This window comes from Myotis myotis, unplaced genomic scaffold (genome assembly GCF_014108235.1).
Source record: "Myotis myotis isolate mMyoMyo1 unplaced genomic scaffold, mMyoMyo1.p scaffold_m19_p_8, whole genome shotgun sequence".
Taxonomy (NCBI): Eukaryota; Metazoa; Chordata; class Mammalia; order Chiroptera; family Vespertilionidae; genus Myotis; species Myotis myotis.
In genome coordinates this window covers 93,300,701-93,325,772 of record NW_023416390.1, presented here as the reverse complement: position 1 = coordinate 93,325,772, position 25,072 = coordinate 93,300,701, and the positions used below count along the sequence as shown (strand labels likewise).

The window sequence follows — 25,072 nt, the reverse complement described above, 5'->3', positions numbered from 1 at the left end:
GTGGGCCTCAGGGCTCATACAGGTGGACGCTGGGGAGGGCGGGGCCTCACGGCTCTGGCTGCCTTTAGGAAGGAGCTGACCGCTGAGGCTCGGGAGCTGAAGGGGGAGCTCTACTGCCTGCCGTGCCACGACAAGATGGGAGTCCCCATCTGCGGAGCCTGCCGCCGGCCCATTGAGGGCCGCGTGGTCAATGCGCTGGGCAAGCAGTGGCATGTGGAGGTGAGCGAGCTGCGGGGGAGGGCGCCCGCTCTCGGCCAGTCCCCCCCCAGGCCGAGTGGAGGCATCAGCCTGCACCTTCCCTCCGAATCCTGCCTGGCGCCAGCTCTTCCGTGTGCATGGGGACCCCTCCCCCTCCCGTGGTGGCCTTCTCGAAGACTCCGGGGTCCTGGGATGAGGGATTGTGGCTGACGTCACGGGCTGTCTGCAGCCCCGTGGGCCCAGATGCTAAGTGTGCCTGCTGGGGCCCCAGGTGCCCCCGCGGCACACGGAGGACGCCCTGCACTGTGGCTCTATGTGGACGGCACTGCCTGGGCCCCGGCCCGGCCCGGCCCGCTCTGCCTGAAGCTCTGCCTGGCAGCATCTTTGGGACGCGCCTGAGGGAGGTCTGACCCAGCCCCGGCTGGCTGGGTCCTCGCCCAAGGGAAGGAGCCTCCCCAGGGGCTCCATGGAAATAACAGAGCAGCCCTTACAACAGCACACGCAGGCCCCAGCCCCCCACCTGGGGACGAGGTTGCTGGGATGGAGCAGGCCGGGAGGTGGGGGGGGAGGGCACGGGCTGTGTGGATCACTTACTGGGCATTAGGGGAGGCCTGGGGTCTCTGACCCAGGGGCGGTCCCTGGAGGTAGCAGCCCCCTTGCCCCGAACCTGGGACCCCAGCAAGGTGCTCCGCGCCCTGGTCCTGTCTCGGGTCACTGCTCCGGCCTGAGCTGCCCGCCCCCCTCTCCCCAGCACTTTGTCTGTGCCAAGTGCGAGAAGCCGTTCCGTGGGCACCGGCACTACGAGAGGAAGGGCCTGGCCTATTGCGAGACCCACTACAGCCAGGTGAGGCTCGGCCCGCAAGGTGCAGACTTGGAGGGCAGGGAGGCTGCTGGAAGGCTGCAGGCGGGTAGGCAGCCTCGGCGCGGCTCAGACCCGCCCGCGGCCCTCTCTGCCCGTCCTCACTGGAGAAGCGGCCCCTGCAGCCAGGCCTGTGCCCTGTGCCATCCCCTCCCGCTCCCGCTATGCCTGGCAAGCTGCCGGCTGCTCTGGTGAGAAGCCTGGCCACACCTTCAGGACAGCAGAGGAGCCAAGGGGCATTGGGGTCCTTCCCAGGGGCGATTCTGATGGGCCAGGGGTGCCCTCGCTGGAGGCGCGAGGCTGTATCCTGGCAGGAGGGCCCAGAGCCCCAGGTGGAGGCTGAGAGCTTTGGGGGGAAGAGCCATCGCATCCCCTGGCCCTGGGCTGGACACCACTGCCTGTGTGTGTGACATCTGCCTGGTCCGCAGCTCTATGGGGACGTCTGCTACAGCTGCAGCCATGTGATCGAGGGTGACGGTAAGGCTTCTGCCCACGTGCCCCCCCCCCCCCGTCCTCTTCCCTGCTGTCCCTCTGGGCTGTGGGTCCTGCAGCTGTGGGCCCAGCTGCACCCCTCTGAGCTGGGCCTGGGTGGCCTGGGAGAGGCTGCTGAGCCTGGCCCTCTGCCCTCACAGTGCTGTCAGCCCTCAACAAGGCCTGGTGTGCCAGCTGCTTCTCCTGCTCCGCCTGCCACAGCAAGCTCACCCTCAAGTAAGTGCTGTGGCCACAAGTGCTGGGTGCATGGGCGGGGCCCTGCCTCTCCTTAGGCCTCCCCTGGGCACTGTGTGAGGAGGAGGGGCACTGTGGGAGGAGGAGGAGGGGCACTGTGGGAGGAGGAGAAGGAGCACTGTGTGAGGAGGAGGGGCACTGTGGGAGGAGGAGGAGGGGCACTGTGGGAGGAGGAGAAGGAGCACTGTGGGAGGAGGAGGAGGGGCACTGTGGGAGGAAGAGGAAGGGCACTGTGTGAGGAGGAGGGGCACTGTGTGAGGAGGAGGGGCACTGTGGGAGGAGGAGGGGCACTGTGTGAGGAGGAGGGGCACTGTGGGAGGAGGAGGGGCACTGTGTGAGGAGGAGGAGGAGGAACACTGTGTGAGGAGGTGGGGCACTGTGGGAGGAGGAGGGGCACTGTGGGAGGAGGAGGAGGGGCACTGTGGGAGGAGGAGGAGGGGCACTGTGGGAGGAGGAGGAGGGGCACTGTGGGAGGAGGAGGGGCACTGTGTGAGGAGGAGGAGGGCACTGTGGGAGGAGGAGGAGGGGCACTGTGGGAGGAGGAGGAGGGGCACTGTGTGAGGAGGAGGAGGGGCACTGTGGGAGGAGGAGGAGGGGCACTGTGGGAGGAGGAGGAGAGGGGCACTGTGTGAGGAGGAGGAGGGCACTGTGGGAGGAGGAGAGGAGGGGCACTGTGGAGGAGGAGGAGGGGCACTGTGTGAGGAGGAGGCGGGGCACTGTGGGAGGAGGAGGGGCACTGTGTGAGGAGGAGGGGCACTTTGTGAGGAGGAGGGGCACTGTGTGAGGAGGAGGATGGGCACTGTGTGAGGAGGAGGAGGGGCACTGTGGAGGAGAGGAGGGGCAATGTGTGAGGAGGAGGAGGGGGCACTGTGTGAGGAGGAGGAGGGGCACTGTGTGAGGAGGAGGAGGGGCACTGTGTGAGGAGGAGGGGCACTGTGGGAGGAGGAGGGGCACTGTGTGAGGAGGAGGGGCACTTTGTGAGGAGGAGGGGGCACTGTGTGAGAGGAGGAGGGGCACTGTTGTGAGGAGGAGGGGCACTGTGTGAGAGGAGGAGGGGCACTGTGTGAGGAGGAGGGGCACTTGTGTGAGGAGGAGGGGGCACTGTTTGGTGAGGAGGGGCAAGGAGGGGCACTATGGGAGGAGGAGGGGCACTTGTGGAGGAGGAGGAGGGGCACTGTGGGAGGAGGAGGTGGGGCACTGTGGGAGGAGGAGGGGCACTGTGGGAGGAGGAGGAGGGGCACTGTGTGAAGAGGAGGAGGGGCCCTGTGGGAGGAGGAGGAGGGGCACTGTGGGAGGAGGAGGGGCACTGTGTGAGGAGGAGGGGGCACTTTGTGAGGAGGAGGTGCACTGTGTGAGGAGGAGGAGGGGCACTTTGTGAGGAGGAGGGGCACTGTGTGAGGAGGAGGGGCACTGTGGGAGGAGGAGGGAGGGGCACTGTGGGAGGAGGAGGAGGGGCACTGTGTGAGGAGGAAGGGCACTGTGTGAGGAGGAGGAGGGGCACTGTGTGAGGAGGAAGGGCACTGTGTGAGGAGGAGGAGGGGCACTGTGTGAGAGGAGGAGGGGGGCACTGTGTGAGGAGGAGGAGGGGCACTGTGTGAGGAGGAGGAGGGCACTGTGTGAGGAGGAGGAGGGGCACTGTGTGAGGAGGAGGGGCACTGTGGGAGGAGGAGGAGCATTGTGTGAGGAGGAGGGGCACTGTGTGAGGAGGAGGGGCACTGTGGGAGGAGGAGGAGCATTGTGTGAGGAGGAGGGGCACTGTGTGAGGAGGAGGGGCACTGTGGGAGGAGGAGGGGCACTGTGGGAGGAGGAGGGCCTGTGAGGAGCCCATGTGCCTGAGAACAGGGAGCCAGAAGTTCTGAGGGTCCAGGTCCGAGAGGAACCTTTAGAAGGAGAGGGAGGAGAAGGCCACTCTCACCAGGTGCCCTTGCCTGGATGCTCACCTGGGCTGGGGAGGCGGCTGCTCCTGGCGGCTGGGGGACCTGGCTCTCCTGTCCACGTTACCTTCCCAGGAACAAGTTTGTGGAGTTTGACATGAAGCCCGTGTGTAAGAGATGCTACGAGCACTTCCCCCTGGAGCTGAAGAAGCGGCTGAAGAAGCTGTCAGACCTGGCTGCCCGCAAGACCCGCCCCAGCTCCCCCTAGGAGGCCTCCTCTCAGCCTCACCTCCCTGCTTCCTGCTGGGCTTGCCCCTCCCCCTCCCCAGTCAGCACTCCCCCTCCCTCCTGCCCCTGTCAGCACTGCCCCTCTCCCTCCTCCCCCTGTCAGCTCTGCCCCTCTCCCTCCTCCCCCTGTCAGCACTGCCCCTCTCCCTCCTCCCCCTGTCAGCACTCCCCCTCCCTCCCTCCCCCTGGTCAGCACTCCCCCTCCATCCTCCCCCTGTCAGCACTGCCCCTCTCCCTCCTCCCCCTGTCAGCACTCCCCCTCCCTCCTACCCCTGTCAGCACTGCCCCTCCCTCCTCCCCCTGTCAGCACTGCCCCTCCCTCCTCCCCCTGTCAGCACTGCCCCTCCCCTCCTCCCCGTCAGCACTCCCCCTCCCCCCGCCCCCTCTGGGTCAGCACTCCCCCCCCCCCCCCCCCCCCGTCAGCACTCCCCCTCCTCCCCGCCCCCTTGGGTCAGCACTCCCCCGGCCTCCCTGTCCCCTTGCGGTGGGTCCTCTTCCTCCTCAGCAGTGCTGGGGTGAGTGTGCCAGGCCTGTGCCTACCCCCTGGCCAGGAGTGGCCCTGCCCCCAGCCCGCCTGGCAGGCCTGTGCCACCCCCACAGGGGGCTGGGCCACCTTGGCCCCAGAGTGGCCCGTTGTGCACACCAGGGCCACATGGAAGGAGGCCCCTGTGAGCCACGCCTCAGCCACGGACTCCCTCAGCGGGTGGGAGCCCCGAGCCAGCCTAGGCCAGCAGGTCTCCCCCCTCCCGCCCCATTCAGGAGGCTCCTTCCTGGAAGCTGGTCTTGACCACCCCACCCAGGCCTGGGCCACCAAGGCTCCCCAAGCTCCTCTGTGGTCACTGCAGTCCCTCCTCCCCCCCGCCCCCCGGGCACCTGAAGTGGGGGGCCAGGGAGGGCGCTTCCTCACGGTGTGGCTGCCACGCACACAGTGAATAAAGCTCATTCACACAACCTGGCTGTGGTTTGTGGTGGGTCTGGAGGGGGGCGTGGCCCCTTGGACACTCTGCTTCGGGCTGTGGAACACTTGCAGCGGCAGGTCCAACAGCCAGGGGGCACCCGGCCCCAGCAGGGCTGCAGGATGGCCTGGTGGGTGGTGGGTGGTGGGTGGGGCTGCCAGTGCAGGGGTGGAGCAGGCCTCCCGGGGCGGGGCGAGGCGAGGCTGGTCTCAGCCACAGCACTCCCTCTCCCTCTCCCTGGCCTCCTGGCAGCCCTCAGTGTCCCATTCATCCCAGCAGGGAAGGAGGGGGGTGGGGAGCGGGCTCTCCCTGGAAGCAGAGGGAGGGGGGAGGGAGGGAGAAGGGCGGGGAACCAGCAAAGCTGTTCTGGGAGGACAGTGGTCCCGAGCTGCCACTGGTGCCCTTGGAGAAGCCACTGCCTTCCCTGGAAGAGGCCCTGCCCACCTGGCCCGCCCCTCCCCTCCGGACACACCCGCTGCTCCAGGAGCTTTTATTGAACATTCGCGGGGACTGTCCAAGCCATCCACAGCCTGGGGGCCTGACACCCCGCCCGCCCTGGGCTCTCCTTTGGCCCATGGTCAGTACCCTGGGGAAGGTCCTGCCGGAGTGCCTGCCGAGGGGTGTGGAGTGTGTGTTTTAGGAGAGGGCGGCATGAAAGGACCCGGGCTGGGAAGGGTGGTGGCGCGGGCAGGGTCCTGGGCTAGGGCCTGGCTGGGCCCGAGGCTGGGCCTCGCTGCTTGGCCACGGCACTCAGGAGCTGCTGCACGTATGAGGTCAGCAGGTCGTCCATCTTGTAGCCCTGGCAGAGGAAGGGGGCAGAGGCTGTGGGTCCAGGGAGGGGTTTGACCAGGCCTGGCAGTGCCAGCTCCTGCCTTAGGGATGCCCCGAGCCAGGAGGTGAGGCTGGAGAGGCCCAGAGCCACAGCCCCGCCCGGCCTGCCCCAGCCCCAGGCACTTCTCCTCCTGGCCGTGCCCGTGGTCGGCCTCCATAGTGAGTAACGCCTGGTGGCCGAGGAGTGGGGGAGGGGACCCGGTCCCGGTGCCTCTGGGTCCTGTGTTTGGGCTGGAGAAGGGACCGGTCCCAGGAGGCCCCAGGCCTGGCTCACCAGCGAGGTCTCGCACAGCAGGCGGCTGCCCCGGCCCAGGCTCCCCAGCACCATGTGGAAGTAGGTGCTGCCACTGCTCCAGCTGGCGATCTTGGTGAGCGGGTAGGTGGTGAGCAGCTCCTGGGTGAGAGTGGGCGTAGGCCAAGGTCAGCTGAAGCCTAGGTCTCAGTCAGAGCTGCTGCCCTGGGTCCTCCAGAGTCCCTGGCGCTAGGGGGCGGGCGGAGGGCAGGTGGCCACAGCCCCGGTCTGGGGCCTCTGCTACCTTGCTCTTGGGGTGGATGAGCAGGACCCCGTGCCGGTTGATGGCGATGAGGATGATGTCCGGGTAGGAGGGCTCCGAGGTTTGCTGGGGAGGAGCACGGTGGTCACAGCCCAGCCACACGCGCCCCGTCCCACCTGGCGACCAGCTTGGCTCCAAGGTGTGTGTTTGGGCCAGAGCTGGGGTGGGACTTCGCGGCAAGCACGGGCGGGCACGGGCGGGCACGGGCGGGCACGGGTGAGACCTACCTTCACCTCGAAGAAGGCAGACCCGAAGGTGGGCCAGCGGCAGATCCACTTCAGGAAGGCCACCTTGGCCTCCTCCACCGTCTTGTCCCTGTGCTGGTCGTAGGCCAGGAGGATGCTCTGCGGGAGAGGAGGCCAGTGAGGCCCGGGGGGGCGCCTGCCCGTCCGGCTCCAAGTGGGCCCAGGGGCCTCGGTCCGAGCGGCACCTGAGAGCCTGAGGCGGGGGTGGGGGGGTGGGGGGGGCGGGGGGGCGGGAGCAGGGCGCTTAGCCCCTGGGGAGTGGGCACGGGGAGGTGGATGCACTCAGACCCAGCCCACCCTCCACCCCAGGGATGTGCGCCGCCCGCCCAGGCCAGCAGCCGGAGGGACCTTTCTCCATTCCTCTGGGGACATCAGGCGTGTGAGGTTCTCAGGCACCAGCTCCCCCAGGACCTTGGGGGTGCTCGCCAGCTGGGCCGGGTCACTGTTGAACTGGGCCTTGCAGATGAGGCCTGCCAGCTGGACCGCGTCCTCCCGCGAGCACTTGTGGAACCCGCGCAGGTACTTGGGCAGCTCCTGCGAGGGACACGCGGGCCTCAGGCTGCCGCCCACCCTGGTCAGGGGGCCCGCCCACCCCCGCCGGATGGAGCAGCAGGAAGCTAAGGTCCGTGGGCGAGGGCTCCTCCGGGCAGCGAGCCCGACGAGGCGGGCAGAGACCTGCCATCCCGCGGTGGACACAGTGGCCTCCCTGCAGTCGGCCCTCAGGACAAGGGCCAGTGCCCTCGGGCTGCGTGCCCCCAGCGGTGCTGTGGGTGCTGGCACAGTTGCTGTCCACACAGGCTCAAGGGGTGGCCTGGCCATCACGGGACCTCACGGGCCTTCCTCCCTTCAGAGTGGGTGTGGGCGGGAGTGAGGGTGCCCCCCGGGGAGCCTCCCGGGCACCTGGTGGTAGTGGAGCACGGTGTCTGCATTCACGTCCTTCCCAGGGACCACGCTGAGCCACAGTTTGCGCATGAAGTAGACCTGGTAGGGGAGCGTCAGCGGGGCCCCTGGGCAGGGGCAGCAGTGAGCACCGGAGCCACTCCCGCTGGCCAGGCTCTGCGCCATGCCCACCCTCCCACGGCCGGGCCCACGGCCGCCCCACCCCTGCCAGCTCGCTCTCCTGGACACCCCATGCCGTGTCGCAGGGGGCTTGCTCCTGCCGCCTCCTCTGCTTGAAAGGCCCCCCTCCTTCCCCGGCCCCCGCGCCTCCTCCTCCCAGACCAGCGAGAAGCCAGCCTCTCCTGAAAGGTCCCTGGACCGCCCTGTGTGCGTCAGGCCCCTGTCCAACCCCACGCCCGCACCCTCCATCTGTCCTGGGCCCGCCTCTAGCTTGTCCCTGCCCGGGCTGCGGGCTGGGCCTCGGAGCTCCCGGGGCAGGGCCCTAACCACCCCCGCCCCCCGGCCTGGCCAGCCCCATGACGTGAGGGTCATAAGGGGGGATACATGGATGGGCATGGCCATGCCGGAGGTGCCAGGGGAGCCTTCCGACCTGGCCATGGGGCAGACAGGCCTCCTGCCCTTCATCCCAGAGCAGCCAGCCTGCCCGCAGACCCACCTTCCTTCTGGGGCTTGCTTTTCTTCACCCAGTCAGACACCTGCCGCAGAGAGTCGAAGAAGAAGTCTCCCTCCTTCTGGCTGATGACCTGGGTGCGGGGGAGGAGGCAAAGGGGTGCACTTCACAGGGAAGGGGCTTCCTGGGAGGGCCCTCCTGGGGGCACGGCCACGGCGGGCTCTGTGAGTCCACCCCCATAGTCCTCATAGCCCTTCAGATGTGGAGCGGGGGGTGGGGGGGGACCGGCCAGCACAGTGGGGCTGCCTCCCTTGCCCACATTCTCCTCCCGCCTCTGGGCAGCTGCCAGCAGTACCTTGTCTGCAATCTTGATGAAGAGACTGCAGCCCTCCCAGGAGGCCAGCTGCAGCTTGCTGGCCACGCCCGCACACACATCCCGCACCCGGGTGTGGGCGCCCACCTCCAGCATCTGGGGCAGAGGTGGCGTCTCAGCACAGGCTCAGCTCCCAGGGCCCCTCCCGCTGCTCCTCCCTAACATGGGCTGGACATACCCTGGCCTGAGAAGGGCAAGCCTTCCTTCTGCAAACGGGGAGATGGCAGGTGGTTTAGTGCACAGTCTGCTGTCTGGGCCTCAGATGTGCAGCCTTTGAACTTGCCTTGAGAGCCCAGCAGCCAGACTGTGGGCCTTTCCGTGGGGGCCTCTGCCCGCCTCAGGGCTGCAAGCCCAGCCCCAGGCCTCGCCTGCCCTCTCTCTTGCCCCCTTGCCTCTGGGAAGCCGGCTTCGCACTCACTAGCAGCCCCTCTGGGGGGCGCCTCCCTGCACGGGCCCAGAGCACCCAGGGTGCAGCACTGTTCGTGGTGGCAGGGCGCCAGTGCCGTGGGGCGGACAGTTTCTGGGGGTCACCACTCCTCGGGTGACCAAGGCCGCTGCTCTGGGCGGGCTCACCTGGCTGGTGTGGTTGGGGAGGAAGACCTTGTGGCAGATGCGGGAGACGTTCTGCTCAGCCGCCTCCACCTCCACCTGGTGGGGGGGCTGCTTCCGGGGGCCCGTCCTAGAACAGGAGGGGCACACTGCACGGCGTCCTCTCACCCTGACCAGCCAACTACCTACTCAGCTCTGCCAGCACAGACAAGAAGTACCCAGTGACCCTGCCCAGGGCGCTCACCCAGGCCCAGGGGGGGGCGCAGGGCCAGCTGGACGCACCTCCCTGTGACCCAAGGCTCTGAGGAGGTGGGAGGCCCGGGACAATCACTGGAGTGATCTGGGGGCCAGGGCCTCCCGCGGGCCGCTCTGCGGGCACCGTGGTCACGGCTCATGGTCACGGCTGCTCGCCTGGCCAGCCTCTCCCTAATCTCCCAGTGGGACAGCTCTGAGACAGAGCCAGGGGAAGCTGTGCTGTTGGACGGCTGGGTGGGGGGCGGCAGAGGTGGCCTCTGACCCGGGCGGGAAGGTGGTGGCTTGGGTATCCAGGTCACCCGAGGCCTCTAGGTATTGCCCTCCATGCCCTGGACAGGGAGCTCATGGCCAGGACTGAGTCTGCCCGCGGCTTCCCCCTTCCTCCCCAGTAGCTGGGGCCGGGGCCTGCCTCCCACCAACACCCACATCTGCACCGCTGGACTCTGGGCGGCCTGGGCGCTGGCAGGCATACCTCAGGGCCCGCTGGACACGGCGGCTGCAGTCCGGGGCCAGGAGCCGTCCCCTTCTGGTGTCCAGGAACTTCTGCACGTGGGGCAGCAGCGCCTTGCCGGGCGGGAAGAGGCCGGTGCAGAGCCACAGCAGCTGCCAGCCCCGCTCCTCGCTGTACCTGTGGCCACAGAGCCCTCAGTCTGGACCCTCCGGGACCAGCTGCCGGCGCCCATGGCCCCGCTGCCCGATGCCAAGAAGGCCTTCACACCCAGGCGCTGGCAGAGGTGCTACTGTGCCCATTTTGTGGAGGAGCGTGCTGAGGGTTAGAGGCCCAGGGAGGCACTGGGCAGGGCCGAGGCCCCTTGCTATGACCACCCCAGGAAGTCTGCAGGACAGACCAGGGTTCCAGCCCAGCCGTGGCTGCTTGGAGTGCCTGGCAGGGCGTGTGGCCGCCGTGAGCTGCCCCCTCCCCTCTGAACAGTGGGCACGGCCTTTGGGAGCGGGTGAGGATGGAGGGCCTGGCATGGCCCGGCCGCGGACCTCTTGGTATTGTGCGTCAGCTGCTTCAGGATCTGACAGTAGACCTCGTCCTGCAGAGCGGCCTCCTGGAGGGCCCCCTCGAAGATCTGGTCGGTGAGCTCCAGCGAGGCCCAGGCCTGCCTGGACGGGTAGTCGCCCATGTACCTGAGGATGCGTGTGGCTGTCAGGGAGAATAGGCTGGCTGGTGGGCACCCTGCCCGAGCCCGCCCCACGAGGCTGCAGGCCGCCCCGCCCTGTGTGGCCCAGCCCCTGGGGGGCTGGCAGCGGGACGGTGCTGGGGAAGGATATCGATGAAGATCTGGCAGGCGGCGTCCCGCAGCTCCACGGTGGCGTGGGTGCGCCGGAGCAGAGGCTGCCGCAGGGGCTCCGGGCTGTGAGCCCACAGGTGGCCCCGGGCCCGGGCCAGGGGGGCCACGGCTCTGCTGACCGTCTCCTTCTCCGGGGCCCTGGCAGGACAGAGCGGCGTGAGGCCCTCCTCCCCTCCTCGCCCTGCTCCTCTGGGGCCGCCCCACCTGCCTGCTGCCTGGCGCCAGGGGAGCCCCGCCCCAGTGGGGTCCCGCGGGGATGCCCACAGCACTCCGCCCCAGGTGGTGGTAGGAGCCGAGGGCTGCCTCCCTGCCTGGGGAGACCAGGGACACCCCCTGCCTCTGTGGCCCCCGCGGCCTCAGGGAGCCCTGGTGGCGGGGGTGGCACCTGAAAAACGAGGAGGAGAACTCCTCCAGGGTGTGCAGCTTCTCGGGCGCCGGCTCCTCAGGCGCGGCTTCTGCAGGCGGCCTGGCCTGGGCTGCCAGCTTCCGCTTCTCTGGTGACATCGCCAGCAAGCTCTGTGGGGGCACGGGCGTGGGTGCCCCGGAGCCGCGCCCACAAGACCCCCCCTGGGCTCCGCCTGACCTGCTGTCTCCGTGCCTTGGGAGGGTGGGACCACGGAGCTGCTGGCACGCTGTGTGACGGGGACCCGGACCACCCCCCGCCGCCACCTCCCTCAGGAGGGCGCCTCTCCTGGGGCCTCTCTCCTGCCGCCTGCCCTCACTCCCAGCCACAGCCAAGAGGCCACAGCCGGCCGCCCGGGGCTTTATACTCGCCATCCACTGGTCATTTGCCCAGTGCTCCTGGGCGGGGCCCCTGTGTGCTCAGCCTGGTATTGCAGGCACGGGCGTGGGTGCCTACGGGTCTGCCTCCCTGGGGCTGGCTCAGGGCGGGGGGTGGGGGTGGGGGGGGGAGCGGGGAGGCAGGCCCCGAGCTAGGACCCGCGTCAGACAGGTTACCAGCAGCTGTGCCGAGGGCTTGGTGAGCGTGGGGATGGCGTAGAGGCAGGCGGCGAGCACCAGCCCCGTCCTGCCTGTCCTGTCGTTCTGGCCCGGGACCCAGTCCTCAGCCGCCAGCGGCCCCTGGCTCTTGGTCAGGATCAGCAAATCCCCCTTCTTGAAGGGCAGGAGGGTGGCGTCGCCTGCGCTTCGGTCACACACAGAGGAGAACGCACGCTGACCCGTGGCTCTGCGGAGGCGGCTCTGGCTTTGCCGAGGTGAGGAAGCTGCGGCAGAGCTGAGAGCCAAGGCCGCTCTGACGGGATGGGGGTGGGACTCCCAGACCCTGGGCCCTGGAGGGCCCGACAGGCGGGCAGGGCTGGGGGCCCTGACCACGGCCCCACTCTGGGAGACCTGCTCAGAGGCCTGACCTGGAGCCCTGGCCTGCAAGGCAAGGGGCGCGTGGACAAGGGGGAGAAGCCCACTGGCATCACCATGCCAGCCTAGATGCCGTGTGACCCTCATCTGTAGCGTGAGAGAACAGTACCCTTCCCTGGGGGGTGGGGGACGATTGGGTGCAAGTTCTCCCCTCCCCTCCCAGCGAGCCCCGCCTCCAGGCCGGGCAGCCACAGCCCCTCTGCTCTCCCAGGAGCTGCACGGATCCCCCTCCTAGGGCTGACCCTGCACAAGCTGCCTCCCTGCTCTGGCCTCTGGCCGCTGGCCGCTGGCCTCTGGCTCCGTCTGTGGAATCGGCCAGCAGCCCGCTGGGCGGTGCTGGAGCTCAGGCTAATGGCCGTGTTCTGAGGGGAACAGCCCTGCCAGGTGCCTTGGAGGGCGCAGTCGCCGTGAACCCCTCATTCTGGGGAAGGCAGGGCTTTGCCCGAAGCTACCCCTCAGGGTCTCGTGGTCCACTTTCCACTCAAGTCCCTGCGCCCGCCCCATGCCGCAGGGCTGCCCCCACCCGCACCGCGCCCAGGCACCTGTGGCCTTCTGGTCCTCCAGGGCCATGGCGAACACGGACCGCTCCTTCAGGCCCTCCAGAAACACGGCCACCAGCTCGGCGATGGCCACGCTGCTGGGCGACACGAACTCGTACTCCTCCTCGTGCAGCGTGGAGAGCAGCAGCCTCTGCCCGCCCCGGGCCTCCCTGAGGGTGAGGGCCCCGTGACCAAAGGCCTCCTCTGCCCTCCCCACCCAGCCCCGCAGCACCCTGAGTTACACATGAGGACACAGAAGGGTTTGTCCGGGGCCACTGGCAGGGCCAGGGCTGGTCCAACCCCGGCACCGCTGTGTGGTGGGCAAATGACGGTGAGAGCTCAGGGCCCCTAGGGCCCCAGAGGCAGTGGTGGTGCCAACCCCTGGCATGAGGGCTCAGCTCTGGGCAGGTCACGAGGCGGCCAGTGTGCAAGATGCCCAGGGCACTGCAGGAGCCCAGCAGGAGCTGTGAGCCACATGCCTGTTTACTCATGTGCAGGCTGGCAGTGCCGTGAGGACCTAGCACATGGGGATGTGCCCAGCGTGGTCAGCCTCAGGAAGTGGTGGCCAATGTGTGCCCTGTAGCCACTGTAACAATGACGATGGCTACGCCCCCCTGGGAGCTTCCATGAGGGCTCTGCAGGCCCAGGCCGGCCGTCCCAGAGGCGGAGGCCTTCTCAGGAGACAAGAGCCATTGGGAGCGGGGCGGGGCTGAGGCCAGCTGGCCTGCAAGGCCGCCCTAGTGTTGCTCTGTGACCTGGCACGCACCCAGCCCCCTCCCTCGATTGCTTGCCCAGATGGCCTGCACCTTCCGCGTGACCCGTCGGGAGGGAGCCTGCAAGGAACGCACCTCAAGGTGCACGGTGGCCTGCCCTTCCCAGGAGGACGGGGGTGAGGAGAGGCTGAGGGCTGCTCAGCGGTCAGCGCTCCCTCTCTGTACACGGCAGCCTGCACCCGCACCCACACCCGCACCCACACTCGGCGGGCTCCCCGGGGCAGCGCCTCCTCCCGTCGCCTCTCCCCAAGCCCCAAGGCCCGAGCTCGAGGAGCGGGCCTGGGCAGCCCTAGACACCCACCTGTTGGTGACCAGACTCATGATCTCCGGGAAGGAGAGCTCCAGGAGTGGCCGCTCCCGCAGGTCCAGGAAGAACAGCCCTTTCCAGTTCACAGCCAAGACCAGCTGAGTCCTGGGCAGCCGGGGGCCTGGCCGGAGACGGGTGTGAGGCTCACTGGCCCTGGGCGGCGTCCCCACCTGCACCTGCCCGCGCCCCGCCCGCGCCCCTCCCACACCTGCCCGCGCCCCCCCGCCTGCACCTGCCCGCGACCCCTCCCCCCCGCCCGCACCTGCCCAAGCCTGCCCGCACCCCGCCCGCACCTGCCCGCACCTGAGAAGGTGGTGACTTCGAAGAGTCTGGAGAAGAGCAGTGGCCACTGCAGGCGGGCGGCGCCCACCACCTGCTCCTGCACCGCCTGCTTCTGGGTGTGCGGCACCTGCTCAGACACGGAGTCAGCACCATCACCCTCGGCTCCCTCACGCGGCACCCCCTCAGCAAACACGCGCTCGGTGGGGAGGCTGGGGCGGAGGCAGCCTCAGTTCACCGCCCTGGGGAGGACCCTCCACAGCTGGTTTGGAAAAAGGAGGCGGGCTTTCCTCCTCTTTAGCATCCGGACGGACCGATGGACGGCTGCCTCTGGGAAGGCTGAGGGCCCTGCAGTGTCCGCGGGCTCCTGGCTGTGCGCTGGCCAACGCGTGCCTCGCGGTCGGACCTGGCTCTGGGCAGGGCCTGTCTTGGAGTCCCCCTCTGTCCTTGGTGCCTGTCTTTCTCCTCTCGCATGTTTGGGGAGCACCTCCAGGGGCCTCCCCCTCAGCCCCTCCCCCTCCCTCCTGCTGTCCCTCCCCCTCCCCTTTCCTCCGTCTCCACTGCTCTGTGTGCCTACGGAGCACTCTCTTTACTGTTTGTTGAATAAAATATTTCCCTTGTTCCTGCTTTAAAAAGTGGTCACACATGTTGGGGAACATGACGGGCGCCCACGTCGGAGGGCCTGGCCGCGGCCACACGCTCAGAGCGACACTCCAGGCCCCTCTTCCGGGATTTAACCTGGTGAGTAAACCGACTGAGTGGAGGTTGTATCTGCAAAGCGGTTCCCTTGTGCTTAACGTGAAAAACGGGAAACGACCTTGACACTCATCACTAGGCATCAGAAAAGTGATGCCTTAGTGCACAGCATGCGGCCACTGAAATGAACCTAAAGTCAGGAAACCGCCGGCTGCGCGGCCAGGCGAGGAAGCAGGTGGAGATGTCACAGAACATGCGCCTTCTCCTTTTAAAAGGCGCATTTCCCACTCGTCGTAGTCACATCTCGGTTGTGTATGTCGATAAAGGAGTCTGGGGGGATGGGATGTGTATCACAGTGTTAAGCAGATCACCTCAGGATGGTTTCACTTTCCTCTCCTGCTTGTCTGTATTTTCTGATTTATTGGGTAATGTACACTTTAAGAGGTTAATGAAAAAAAATCAGTGAAACTACATTCACTTTGGAAAAAAAGGGGTGAGGGGAAATTTCCCAATTCTGTACCCTCCCCCTAACTTCCTGTCCTAAATTACGAAGCCACTACTTACTCATGGTCCCTTAGGTTCCGTGGCCTTCGGCCCCTCCCTCTCCCCCGAGCCCTGAAAAGCCCACGCCTCTTGCAAACCCATCCACTCAGGCCGAGGAGCAACATCCACGCCCAAGAGGGGCTCTGCTCCCCAAATGCCTGTCTGAGGAACGCGAGTGCCTGGCACGGCCCAGCAGCCAGGCTTCCTGCTGCAGGACAAGCCAGGGCCTTTCACTGCCCCCACGAGCAGGACAGAGCAATAGCATTTCCCAAACCAGAGGCACCCAGGACCCTGCCGCCACCCACCTCAGGCCGCCTTCGAGGGCAGCATGAAACAGTGTCATCTGCAGTGCCCTTCTCTGAACTTGGGTGGCTTCTGCCATGGGAGCCCCTGGGTGGGGCGGGCCTCCCTCCCTGTGTCAGCCCATGTGCCAGGGAGGGTGGGGTGGAAGGATTAATGCAGGCCCCAAGCACCCAGGGCCCAGGGAGGCGGAAAGACTGGGCCAGGGCAGAGCCGGGCGGGGCCCTCTGTGCCCGAAGGCCGGACCCTGACAGATGCTGCGGTCGAGACCAGTGGGATGAGCCATCCAGACCCACGATGCCAACTCAAAAGGAGGCGGCGCGTGGGCCGGGCCTGTGACCAGCGCTGACGGAAAGGGCCTGGGTAGACCTGAGGCCCCAGAGCTGTGCTCACTGGCAAGTTCAAGTTCCTGTGCCCAGAGGGTGGGCCTCCCCCAGCCCCACCCCCAAGGGAGAGCCAGGCCGCAGGCTGACCTGGGCGAGGGCGGCAGTGACGAGGCTAGCCCACTGCTCCGGGGGCTTGGTCCGGTACAGCTTGGGGGGCACGCAACTGGGCAGCAGTCCCTGCACGGCCTCCCTCCCCACGGAGGCGCCGAGCTGCACGTAGCAGTGCCGGGCCAGCAGCTCCACCAGCTCTTCCTCCTGCAGCCGGACAGACATGCTGGTGAGGGGCAAGCTGTAACCCCAAACCCCAGCAGCGATGGCCGGCACTCAGGCCGACCAGGAGCAGGAGCAGCTGCCAGGCCTGACCCTCCTCTGGACAGAACTTGCCCTTTCCCACCCAGCGGTGCACCCACCCTGTGCCCTTGGGGGCCAGGGAGCTCCTCTCCAGCCCTCAGGGAGCCCCGAGGGTGGAGGCCTGGGCGGAACCCTGACATCACTGCGGGGGTGCATGCGGGCCAGGCCTGTACCCTGTCTCACCCAGGCCTCCCGGTCACAGGTGGCCAGGGCCACCCTGAGGGGCTTCTGCGAGCACTCGGGGGGGGGGGGGGTCTGAGGCCCAGGCTCAGTCCTGGCTCCAGTGCCCATGAGGCCAGTCCCCCTGCCCTCCTGCAGCTGCTGCCCTCAGGGCCTGGCCAGCCCTGGCTCCCTGCCCACTGCCCCGTCCTCCCTGACGGCTAGAGGGGTGACCGCATAGGGGCTCTGGCCCTCCGCCCTCCGGCGCACCCTCCTTCCCGCGATGCTCCGGGGCCTACGAAGCTCGGGCGCCTCTGCTCTCCTGGACGAGGGCCTGAGAGCCCAGGCCACGCTGCTCGAGAAGGCAGGGGGCGCTCAACCAGGGCCGAGACCAAGCCATGACCTCGAAGCCGGCCCTGCCACCCCACCAACAGCTGCCCTGAGCGAGGCCTGGGCTGATGGGGGCTTCCCTGCCAGCTGCTGGGAGGAGGCGCCAGCACACCCTGGTGCGAGGGAAGAGGACATGGATGCTGGCGGGAGCGCCCTGAAGCCAGGCCGCCAGCAGCCCTGGGGACTGCCAGCCCCAGCCCTGGGGGAGCCCCTCACCCTCTCAAAGCTGTACTCGCCGGACCAGACGCCGTGGAGGACTTGGCGGTAGATGAGCTCAGTGCTGACGGCATCCTCCTGGGGGTTGTGCCAGGGGCTGAAGAACTCCTTCCGGAAGTAGAGGCGCCAGGGCGACTGGCGCTCGCTCTCGCCCCTCTCCCGCGCCAGCTGCTCGCACTGGCCAATGGCATCCATCACATGGTCGCGCCCACTGCCCAGGGACCAGAACTGAGGCCAGACGGGCATGGGGTCAGGGCGCTGTGCACAGGCACCAGGGGATGCCTGCTCTCAGCCACCCACTGTGGGCTCCAGGGGACCCTGGGGACCCTCCGCACAGGGACCTGGCTCGCCGGTCACTCCCTTCCTCCTCCCACTGGCCCCCAGGGGAGGCAGGGCTGGTGCCGCCGCTGCCACGACAAGGGTGGTGCACTGAACTCGCTGGTTGGCATGAGGGAAGCCAAGACTGGGCATTTGGGTGGTTGAGGATGTGGGTCTGGTGGAGGTGGCCGTGGGGCCCTCGCATCTGCTGCATGGGCGTTGTCCCCACAGTGAGGGTGGGTTGGACGTGTGGGTGCCTGGGGTTGGCTATGTGGGGGCCGCTCAGGTGAGGGGCTGGCAAGACGTGCTGGGGGCACTGGGCCGAAGGCTGCCATGGGCATGTGTGTGAGTGTGCATTCATGTGTGTTAGTGTGTGTGCATGCATGTGTGTGAGAGAGTGTGCATGTGTAAGAGTGAGTGTGCATGACAGAGTGGGTGTATGTGTATATCTGTGAGTGGATATGTGTAAGTGTATGAAAGAATGTGTGCATGCGAGTGTTTCTCTTTGTGTGAGTGTGTATGTGTGTATAAGTGTGTATGTGTGAGTGTGTGCATATAAAAGTGTATGTGCATTTGGGTGTGAGTATGTGTATAAGAATGTGTGTGTGCGTGTGTGTGTGTGTGTGTGTGCATGTGTGACTGACTGCATATCTGCGAATGTGTGAGTGAGTGTGTAAGTGTGTGTACCTCTGTCTTGGCCACTGGGAGGAAGAGCAGTGGCCGGGCTGTGTGGCTCATGGGCTGAGCTGGCCTGGGAGCCGGGTGGGGGATGGGGGGCTGCCCAGCACCTTGTCGTACACGGCGACCTGGAGGGAAAAACCCAGGTGGTCCCGGAGGCCCTGCTGGCGGGCGATGTGCAGGCAGACTTCCTGCGAGGTCGAGGCCGAGTCCACTGTGACGGTCAGGCTCTGCCCCGTCGCCAGGGCGACGTGCACCGGGATGTGCTTCCTGGACTTGACCGCCTGGGGGAAGGCGAGGCAGTCCCTCGGCTCCAGGGCCGCTCTGCTGTCTGCGGAGCTCTGGCGCCCTGGCCGCGCTGCCACAACCCGCTCCCTTCTTGCCCCAGAGCTCTGGCCAGCAGAGGTGGCTGCGGCCTGATGGTTGATGGTCGCGGTGGGGCAAGAGCAGGCTGCCCAGTGCTGTCCGCGGCGTGCAGCCAGCAGGCAGCGCCCCCCCACCCCCAGCCCCCATGGGAATCCTGAGCTCTGGGACCCGAGTGGCTGAGAATCAGAGGCTCAGAAGAGCCCATGGCAGTTGCCCCGTCCTGGACTCTGGAACGTTCTGACACCTGGGAACCACAGTTCCCTCTGCGTGAGCACAATAGGGAGTGAGCACCCAGACAGCGGCCACAAGGGCACGTGCCGCCCAGGGCTCGGGCCGAGCAGGTCGACAAGGAACTTGGGCGGCAGGAAGAGCCTGAGAACATGCTTCCTGCTGGCAGGACCAAAGAAGGCACCCCAAACCTGGGCTAGAAGAGCCGCAGGGGCTGACACCACCCTGACCATCTCCCACTCCAGCAGGCCCCTACCTGCAGCTCCAGCCAAGTGGGGGGCTCCGTGCGAACCCCGTTGGCATAGGTGCGTCTCAGGCGCTCGGCACAGAAGGGCCCGTAGCCGGCTGGCCCTTCGCCGATGAAGTTCAGCAGATACTGCGGGCGAGGAAGGGACAGGGCCAGGTCACTGTCTACTTCCCGCCGAGATGGGTTCCAGCGCCGCAGTCATTCCCGCCTGTGAGGCGAGGGTGTGGGCCTGGCCGTGCGGCCACTGCGATGCCCGCCGACATGCAAGCACTCACTGTGCACCCTGGACTCCTGGGGTCACGCCAATGATATCCCAATAAAGCTGGGAAAATTGTAAATTTTAAAATGATAATACTCAGCGTTGACAAAGCGTGTTCTTATGAGAAGGAAGATAAATTGGACATTTCTTAGGATCAATTTGTCAATGTTTTAAATAGTACATAATTTTAAAATGTGCACACTCTTGGCCCAATGATTCAGACCTCTCCTAAAGGCATCTTAGAGAGAGGAAGGGAAAGAGAGAGGGAGGGAGAGAGAGTGAGAGAGAGAGAGAGATCAGTTGCCTTCCGCACGTACCCCGACGGGGGTCGGAACCTGCAGCCCAGGCACGTGCCCTGACCAGGAGTGGCACTGGCGACTCTCTGTGCACAGGATGCGCTCGGCCAGCCGAGCCACACTGGCCATGGTGCTCATGGTGACAAGCAATTGGAAGGTGGGCCCTGGTGCCATCCACAAGCTGCACACTCTCCAGGCAGCCACCGTGGGGGCCTTCCAGCTGGCACTTAGGGAAAGCGGGAGCACGGAAAGGCACGTGCGGAGATGGTGAAACCCACAGAAGACTTGATGTTCAAAACACGTTTGGTAAAATGTGTTGAAAACCTTTTCAGAGACGTTGTGAGGCGATGCAGCTGGGAGTTCCCTGGTGTTGGGGGCCCTAGTGCCCGGGGCAGACGGTGGGCAGCACACCTCCTGCTGTCCCCAAGGGACACGCAAGACAGCGAGGCGGCGCCTGTGCGACGGCAGGCCGACACTGGCACACCACACAGGCCAGGGGCAGTCGCGGAAGGTGCCTCTGGGTCTGGGGTGACTTAGACTCTCTGCCTTTCCTCCATCTGACGTTTGTGAGATGAACCAAAGGCAGAAGCCAGGGAGCCCAGTGCCTGGACCTGCTCCGCCTGGCCCTTCTGTTTTCAGTTCTAGGGGCCCGGAGACCTCCGCCTGCTCCTCCTGGCCCCTCCTCTTTGCATCTACCCTCTCATCGTCTCCTCAGAGGAGCCGTCCTGGTGCTGTGACCAAGTGAACTGCAGACCCTAAGCAGGGGCTGGAAAGCCAGGTCTGGCGCCCTCTCTTACATAAGGGGAAACTGAGGCCGAGAAGCATGGGCACTGACCATCCTGGCCAGTAGAAGCAGAAGAACAGGGCCATAGCTCAGGATTTCTGGAATGCTCCATGGCCCAGGGCCAACGCATCCTCTCACATACCCTGCCCTCCCCACCCCCCACCAGCCCTGCCCTGGTCCTGCCCACCCCCCACCAGCCCTGCCCTGGTCCTGCCCACCCCCCCACCCAGCCCTGCCCTGGGCTCGCCCCCCCCCCCCCACCAGCCCTGCCCTGGTCCCGCCCACCCCCACCCAGCCCTGCCCTGGTCCCGCCCACCCCCACCCAGCCCTGCCCTGGTCCTGCCCACCCCCCACCAGCCCTGCCCTGGTCCTGCCCACCTTCATGAACCTCTCAGAGGGTGGGAAGCAGCCCAGACAGAGGCTGAGCAGGATCCAGCCCCGGGCCAGGCTGCTGGTTTTCAAGTTCCCCGACAGCTGCTTGCAGATCTGGCAGTAAATCTCGTCCCTGAAAGACAGACACAGGCTGCAGGCTGGCTCAGAGCAGCAGGGGCAGGGGAGGGGTACACAGCTCCTGCTGCGCCCCTACATGCGGCCATGGCCGAGGGGCCTCCAGCCTCCTCGCCTCCAGCTGCCTCCCTGGCCGACCTGGACCCGTCATCTCCGGAGATAGCACCCCCGTCTGCACGGGGCTCTGCCCACTCACGTTAGCCCTTTCCTGGCTCATCAAGGCTGTAGCCTTGTCCTCCTTGTCGGGCATCTCATCCCCTCAGGCTTTGCCCCTCCCTCACCCGCTCTGCCCACAATGCCCTGGCCTTCTCGTGTGGGGCACGGAGGGCCCCGGGGTCTCCAGCCACAGCGCTGGCCTCGGCCGCCCAGACCTTTGCCTGACCTGACCTCTCCTTTCCCCAGCGTCACAGCTACTTCACACCTTCTCTTGCGCTGGCATCCTCCCCTGCCTGCACGCAGGTGCCCGCCCCCCACTGCAGAGGAGATGGGACTCACAGGAGAACCCCACTCCTCCCTCCTGACCGGTGCCCGTGCCCACAGCCTCACAGGCTTCTCTGCCTCCCCCGCGGGAGGGCCTCTCCTGATCCTGCCCCTTTATCGAGCTCCATCCTCACTACAGTGTCCCACCCCCTCCAGCCTCACAGGTCCGAGGCCAGCATGGGTCCCGCACCCAGCGGGCGCTGGTGTGCAGCAGCCAGCTCTTCTGGGGAGCCCTGATTCATGCGTTGGCCCAGTGCTGTGGCTACATATTCCTATCGATGTCCATTTCAAGCTACCAACCTGATGCCACTGAACACAGAGTTGGGAAGAGATGTGCCCCATCTACTCTCGTGACCGAGTAAACTCAGCCATGGCTCATCTCTTTCTCAGGTCTCCACAGGCAACACCGCCAGCCATTCGCCCAGCTGGGAATCTGGGAGCCATCCCAGTCTCCTCCATCAGCCACCACCTCCTACCCTCTGTCTCCCAGATGTGTTCTCTGTCCCCTCCTCTTAGCTGCTGCTCCCGGGCCATCTCTCATCAGTTCGCTCTGCCTCTGTCGCAGCCCTCTCCTGGACTCCTACTCCCAAGCCTGTCTCTCCATGTCATTGCCAGGGAGAACTTTCTGGAAGCCAAATATGGCCATGGTCTTCTCTTCCTCAGAACTTATCCCTACTGCCTCTATGATTAAATTCGAACTCCGTTCCCAGCGGGGATAAACCACTTGGCATGCCCAACCTGTGGGCTGTTTCCGAGTTCCGTGACCCTGTTCACCCTCCGTCTCTCTGGTGAGACACCCTTTCTTCCCACGGCCCTGCCCCTGCCTAGGAGGCGTCACCACTACTCTTGGCACCCTCAGTGGACCCCTATCTTAGCACAAGCAGCTACTGCAGTCTCCGGGTCCACCCATGCTCCCCAGCGGAAGGGTCCCTCCTTGAGGACAGAGCGATCCACGGTCATCTCTGCACCCCAGGCCTCGGCGCCAGCCCTGGCTGTGAGCAGGCACTATAAATAGTTACTCGAGTGTGACTGGATGTGGGTAGAACATTTGCTTTGTCTCAGAATTTGGCTAAGATCTCAGAGCCAAAGACAAACAGATGACAACACACAACCTTCTAAAGCAGCGGTTCTCAACCTTTGGGTGTCGAACGACCCTTTCACAGGGGTCGCCTAAGACCATCGGAAAACACATATATAATGACATATTGTTTTTGTGATTAATCACTATGCTTTCTTTAATTATGTTCAATTTGTAACAATGAAAATACATCCTCATATCAGATATTTACATGACGATTCATAACAGTAGCAACATTACAGTTATGAAGTAGCAACGGAAATAATGTCATGGTTGGGGGCCACCACCACATGAGGAGCTGTAGTAAGGGTCGCGGCGTCAGGAAGGTTGAGAGCCGCTGCTCTAAGAGGCACATCCCCTGGGATCTACTAACAGATGCAGCGCCAGCTCAGCCCTCTGCCCACGCAGCCTGCACCAGCGAAACGAGGCACTTAACAGGCTGCTCCTGGAAGGGACTTCGTGGGAGTAGAGAGATCTCTGGCCTGTCTCCACTCGCCCAAACAAGCGGGCGTGAGGGGCCAGGAGCTTGCCAATGCAGATGGAGGCTGTCTGCCTACCCCCGTGAGGCGTGCACAAGCTGCCCTGATGGCCAAGGGGCGGAGAGCACGTCGAACACGGGGAATGTCTCTGAAGGAGGTGAGCTTCAGGTGTTGAGACCCCACACGAGCGGGCAGCCCATTGCTCCAGAAGAGCCAGCAGCAAGAGGCTGTGGTGTGTTTCATTAGGGGACAGAGTGGTGTGGGGTCTCCAGGGGTCACTGAGAGTGTGTCAGCCCCACCTGGAGGCCAGCGATGCATCAAAGTGCCTGCAGGGTTATCTGAGGGGCCCACAGTGCCTCTCATTGGGATGCAGCTTGGACTGGCTGCCATCCTGGAAGGGGCGTGGCCAGCGAGGAGTCAGATGAGAGAACCAGCAATAGAACCAGCTACGTTGGAAGAGTTGCCTGGTTAGTGTCCCTCAGGCTTTCCCAGGGGATCTTCCTCAGAGCAAGTAAAGAGCCCTTGATGGGATCATGTCTGCTGTGCTGAGACCCGGCGTGCAGGCCGCAGGGCAGGGAGCAGAGAGCAGGGAGTGCCTTGCAGGTAGTGAGCAGAGAAGGAGGCTGTGGCTAGGGGCTGAGAGGCAGTGAGGGGTCAGTGTTCTGAAAGGGGCTGAGGTGAGAGTGGGACTGACCTGAGGCTGGGCTGCAGGAGGGCGTGGCTCACAATGAAGTGCACCTTCTCCAGGTTGGACATGGGTCGGTCGGAGAGGGAGCCCTCAGACTCAAATGCCTCCTCTCCAATATTCAGTTGGCTCGCCACCTGGAAATCAAGAGGGCATCAGGACAGCTGTCACTCTCCCATGGCGAGGGAGGGGCCGGGGCTCGAGGGGGCTGGAGAAGCAGAGCCTGGGACCCTGTGGGTGCAGAGCCGGGAGCCCGGCCCTGGGCGCACCTGGCCCGTGATCTGGGAGGAGCGCTTCAGCTTCATGGAGGAGATGTCCTTGGTCCTTCTGTCCCTGAGGCTGGGCCTCTGTGCAGGGAGAGAGTCTGTGAGTGAAGTGAGCTGGGCAGCACCTCAGGCAGCTCCTGACCTGACAGCCACCTAGGCTGGGGCAAGTGTCTCTCTCCAGCCATTTCCTACTTGGTTTACAACGCGCCATGCAGTCCCTCATCTCCGCTGAGTTTGGCAACACTTACATGTGCTCAGCAAAATCCTCTCTCCTGGCGAGGACACCAGGCCTGAGCCCCGGGAGGGTCAGGACCTTGTCGACGCCAGAGCTTGAGCCTGTCACCAGTAGAGCCCTCTGCGATGGGGCTGGGTCAGAGCCCAGGCCCGACGGCCCAGGCCATGCTCATCCTCAGTGAAAATTGGGCAAATGAACTGGACATGCTCTGCCCACGGCAAGGGGGGGCCCTGCCAGGGCAGCAAAAGAATCTTGGTTGTGAGGCCATGGGGACCCGCTGTCTCCTCAGGCAAAGGTCACACCTGGTCTCGATGGTGCCTTGAGAAGTCGCTGCCAAAAGTAGAGCCCAGTGAGGACTGGGCTTGGGCAGGGTCAGCCCTTCCCGGACTGGGCACCGGCTTCTGGCTGGGGAAGCGGGTTTGCCACAGAGATAGAATGTGCCACACCAGCTGTCCCTCGGTGCAGATGACATGACTGTCTACATGGAAAACGCCAAGAAGTCTATAGAAAGTAAGCACGTTCAGCCAGCCAGTGTGGCTCAGTGGTTCAGCGTCAACCATGACCTGGAAGTCACGGTTTGATTCCCGGTCAGGGCACATGCCCGGGGTGTGGGCTTGATCCCCAGTGTGGGGAGAGGTGCAGGAGGCAGCCAATCAGTGATTCTCTCCATCATTGATGTTTCTCTCTCTCCCTCTCCCTTCCTCTCTGAAATCAATAAAAAATATATTTAAAAAAATAAGCAAGCTCAACAATGTTGTAAGATACAAAGTCAATTCACAGATAAATTATATTTTTCTGTGCTAGCAATGAAACGATGGTGCCAGTTAGCCCTGGCCGGAGCATTCTCCTGTAAACCAAACGGTGTTGGGTTTGATTCTTGGTCAGGTCACATACCCAGGTTGCAGGTTCGATCCCCAATTGGGGCATGTGCAGGAGGCAACCAATTAATGTTTCTTTCTCTCCTTTAAATATCTCTATCTCTATGTCATCTATATCTATCATCTATAGCTATATATACACATATATATACAATATATATATATATATACAGATATATATACACACACAAACATATATATATATATACAGTAAAACCTCGATGTAATGGACTAAGTTGAGCGAGGGTGTGTCCATCAAAGTTGAAAGTCTGTTACATAATACAGTAGGTTTTCCAAATGCATACATTAAAAAGTTGACAAATTAGTTTACCTGTTTTTACTTATATAGACACATTTGTGTGATTATAATTATGTATGAAAAGTTTAATTTCACAGAAAAGTTTTCTGTATGTTTTACTGTCATTTTAAATTTATACTGAATAGATCCAGTAAATGCAA

The 25,072-nt window shown here is 64.7% G+C and overlaps 2 protein-coding genes across 5 annotated transcripts in view; one reads left to right on the top strand and one right to left on the bottom strand.

The window, feature by feature from the left end:
* LIMS2 (LIM zinc finger domain containing 2) overlaps positions 1-4,042 on the top strand; it is a 48,176-nt gene extending 44,134 nt beyond the window's left edge. The window contains exons 6-10 of one of the 4 annotated variants that reach the window (XM_036319860.1): positions 69-219; positions 950-1,042; positions 1,486-1,534; positions 1,690-1,765; positions 3,793-4,038. In XM_036319860.1, coding sequence (XP_036175753.1) covers positions 69-219; positions 950-1,042; positions 1,486-1,534; positions 1,690-1,765; positions 3,793-3,925 — 502 coding nt within the window. In that variant the 3' untranslated portion in view covers positions 3,926-4,038. Of the gene's footprint in view, positions 1-68; positions 220-949; positions 1,043-1,485; positions 1,535-1,689; positions 1,766-3,792 lie in introns of all 4 variants that reach the window. The other 3 variants (XM_036319861.1, XM_036319863.1, XM_036319862.1) reach the window with 3 other exon arrangements.
* Positions 4,043-5,381: 1,339 nt separating this feature from the next.
* MYO7B (myosin VIIB) overlaps positions 5,382-25,072 on the bottom strand; it is a 90,307-nt gene continuing 70,616 nt past the window's right edge. The window contains exons 25-48 of the mRNA XM_036320702.1: positions 23,504-23,581; positions 23,244-23,371; positions 20,384-20,510; positions 18,676-18,795; positions 17,936-18,109; positions 16,830-17,057; positions 15,801-15,968; positions 13,813-13,918; positions 13,504-13,630; positions 12,433-12,599; positions 11,474-11,655; positions 10,902-11,032; positions 10,497-10,654; positions 10,209-10,362; positions 9,691-9,846; positions 8,988-9,093; positions 8,397-8,510; positions 8,087-8,174; positions 7,432-7,538; positions 6,880-7,065; positions 6,514-6,630; positions 6,269-6,352; positions 6,007-6,126; positions 5,382-5,700 (exon numbers count right to left, since the gene is read on the bottom strand). Coding sequence (XP_036176595.1) covers positions 5,602-5,700; positions 6,007-6,126; positions 6,269-6,352; positions 6,514-6,630; positions 6,880-7,065; positions 7,432-7,538; positions 8,087-8,174; positions 8,397-8,510; positions 8,988-9,093; positions 9,691-9,846; positions 10,209-10,362; positions 10,497-10,654; positions 10,902-11,032; positions 11,474-11,655; positions 12,433-12,599; positions 13,504-13,630; positions 13,813-13,918; positions 15,801-15,968; positions 16,830-17,057; positions 17,936-18,109; positions 18,676-18,795; positions 20,384-20,510; positions 23,244-23,371; positions 23,504-23,581 — 3,225 coding nt within the window. The 3' untranslated portion in view covers positions 5,382-5,601. The remainder of the gene's footprint in view (positions 5,701-6,006; positions 6,127-6,268; positions 6,353-6,513; positions 6,631-6,879; positions 7,066-7,431; positions 7,539-8,086; positions 8,175-8,396; positions 8,511-8,987; positions 9,094-9,690; positions 9,847-10,208; positions 10,363-10,496; positions 10,655-10,901; positions 11,033-11,473; positions 11,656-12,432; positions 12,600-13,503; positions 13,631-13,812; positions 13,919-15,800; positions 15,969-16,829; positions 17,058-17,935; positions 18,110-18,675; positions 18,796-20,383; positions 20,511-23,243; positions 23,372-23,503; positions 23,582-25,072) is intronic.